Source organism: Gavialis gangeticus, unplaced genomic scaffold (assembly GCF_001723915.1).
Source record: "Gavialis gangeticus isolate Ggan-Ray unplaced genomic scaffold, GavGan_comp1, whole genome shotgun sequence".
Taxonomy (NCBI): Eukaryota; Metazoa; Chordata; order Crocodylia; family Gavialidae; genus Gavialis; species Gavialis gangeticus.
Genome location: NW_017728997.1, coordinates 44,905,321 through 44,907,730, shown reverse-complemented (window position 1 = coordinate 44,907,730; position 2,410 = coordinate 44,905,321). Strand labels below are relative to the sequence as shown.

Here is a 2,410-nt window from a genome sequence, read left to right as displayed (position 1 = left end):
CCCCCCCAGAACAGCCATGGTTGCCATCCAGGAGGCCCCCAGGTAAGGGGAGGTTGGCCCTAGCCTCCCCTACCACCCCTGGGGTAACGTGTCACGCACCAGGATGCACTGCTGCTACTTGTCCCTGGGGAACCAAACATCCATGTATGTCTGGATGCACACATAATAAGGAAATTTTTCCTAATCTCCAACCTATATTTCCTTTGCTGAATTTTGCAACCACTGTTCCTAGTACTGTCCCTACAGCCACAGAGAAAAGAATATCTGCATCCTCTCTGTAATTATCCTGCAGGTATTTAAAAACTGTTATCAAAGTCAGTCCCCACAGTCTTTTCTTTTCCAGACTAAGTAACCCTGTCTTTTTTCAGCCTTTCCTCATGGACCTAGTTGAGAACCAATGAGGTAAGTTGTAGCAGCACAACAGTGGCTCTCAACTAAGTTGCTGCCAAATTCAAAAAAGTTAGGGAGAGGTGCCCTGACTCTAAAAAAGTTAAAAACCATTGCCCTAATTATTAATGAAGGGGTGTGGGTAAGAGCACTCTAATAGTAAGTATACCAAGAAAAGATGAATGGCATAATATTCATAGGCACAGTAAGATACTGTGTTTCTGTTTTCTGTGAGAAGCCTTTTCTGAGGTGGTAGGGAACTTGTGACTTCTTTTGGTTTTCTAAATAGCTGTGGATAAAAATATTCTTTTTAATTGACATTTTCCTAATCATTTCTCTGACGTAAAGGTAGTTCAACTGATTCAACATCTTTCTGACTTCTAGACTGTACTGCCACATGGAACTAAACCAAGAAGACTCTGAAGTTGTAGTTAATGCTACACTACTACTCACATTAATGATATCAAGCACATATTTTGTCGGCAAAACTTCTGCTGTCTATGTGGAGTCCCTAGATCAGTGATTCTCCACCAGGGTGCCACAAAATCCTTTTAAGGGTCCCACAGGATGCTATGTGATATTAGAGACATTAGGTGTGCAAACACCTGCATAGTCCACAAGATAAACCAAGAAATTGTAAACAGGAATTCTTTTGGTCTCAAAAATTCTGATGTCTGGTGGTCTGAGTTCTTTACAAAAGAACTGTTCCATTATTTTTCTATAGTCAAAAATGAGTAAAATATGAGAGCTGGCGTTTTCTGAGGGGTGCCTGGAGTCTAAAAAGGTTTAGAATCGCTGCCCTACAACAATCTGTACAGTAAAACACATAAACAGATGCATATTAAATCAGTTCCAAGTAACATGCTGTTGGCTTCAGTTCATTTTCAGATACAACTGAAGTTTGTAACGCAGGCAAACCTATACCATATACGCCCATCACAAAGATCATGTTTCCTTATATGCCGTTCCAGTGTTAAAAGGGGTCTTTTATGGTTGGCGACTGAAAACTCAGCTAATTGTATGTTTTATTTTTCAAACATCAGCAAAAGTTTAGAGAGTTTTAATGGCTACATTTTTATACCAATAAATCAATTAATAATTTGATTTTGTCCTGAACGATACAATTATACATACATAGCCAAGTTTTAAAAACTTGTTCTCTCTGGTAAACTGGGATGCAATTCCAAGTCCTTGTAAGCAGTTTTATTATGGAGCGCTTTTATATTATCTTTCTTTTAGAAGTTTAGAGCCAGTAGTATTGTACTTCAAAATCTAATTAACTAATTAACTAAATCTAATTAACTTCTTAACTGAGCTCAATAAACTACAGAAATGTGGCATCAGCATCAACAATTCCAGAGCATTTTTCAAACAAGAGCATCTCTGATTATGGCCAAAGAGTTCAGGAATTAAGTGAGTTAAGCTAAAGGTATAATGCAGTTATTTATAGTTTTACACTTTCTAACTTCAGCTATATTTTGTTAATTTTTTCAAAGATTGGTTATCCTCCTTGAGAAGACATGAAAGAATATGTGCTGCTTCTCTTCTTCGCTTTATGCTCTGCTAAACCTCTCATTGGCCCTTCATATTTTACATTAAAGAACATCATGCTTCAAGACATGGAAGATGCAGATGATGATGACAACGATAACTCACTATTTCCAACTAGAGAACCAATTCTACCACTCATTCCTTTTGATATATTTCCAGTATGCCCTTTTGGATGCCAGTGCTACATGAGAGTTGTCCATTGCTCTGATCTAGGTAAAAATAAACCTACTTTTTTACACTGAAAACATTCTTCAGAAAATGTTCAATGAACAATGAATTTGTGAGTAAAACCTTCATTTGAGAGGCAAAGTAACAGCAGCTTTCAGGAAGATCAATGTTAAATTATTTTTAAACATTTCTAAAGAATATCAACTAATTGTTGTTGAAGTTTACTTGTATTTTTTTTTTAAAGTGCCGGGAAGCTGGGCTAGGCAGGGGATGGAGCCAGGCAGGGCAGCCATGGGGGCTTCTC

At 37.7% G+C, this 2,410-nt stretch overlaps 2 protein-coding genes across 5 annotated transcripts in view; one reads left to right on the top strand and one right to left on the bottom strand.

The window, feature by feature from the left end:
- Positions 1 to 2,410, bottom strand: part of CENPP (centromere protein P) — a 484,341-nt gene that overhangs the window by 229,670 nt on the left and 252,261 nt on the right. The window lies entirely within an intron of this gene.
- ASPN (asporin) overlaps positions 1 to 2,410 on the top strand; it is an 89,056-nt gene that overhangs the window by 20,450 nt on the left and 66,196 nt on the right. The window contains exon 2 of one of the 2 annotated variants that reach the window (XM_019505120.1): positions 1,989 to 2,151. In XM_019505120.1, coding sequence (XP_019360665.1) covers positions 1,995 to 2,151 — 157 coding nt within the window. In that variant the 5' untranslated portion in view covers positions 1,989 to 1,994. Of the gene's footprint in view, positions 1 to 1,883; positions 2,152 to 2,410 lie in introns of both variants that reach the window. The other variant, XM_019505119.1, reaches the window with a different exon arrangement.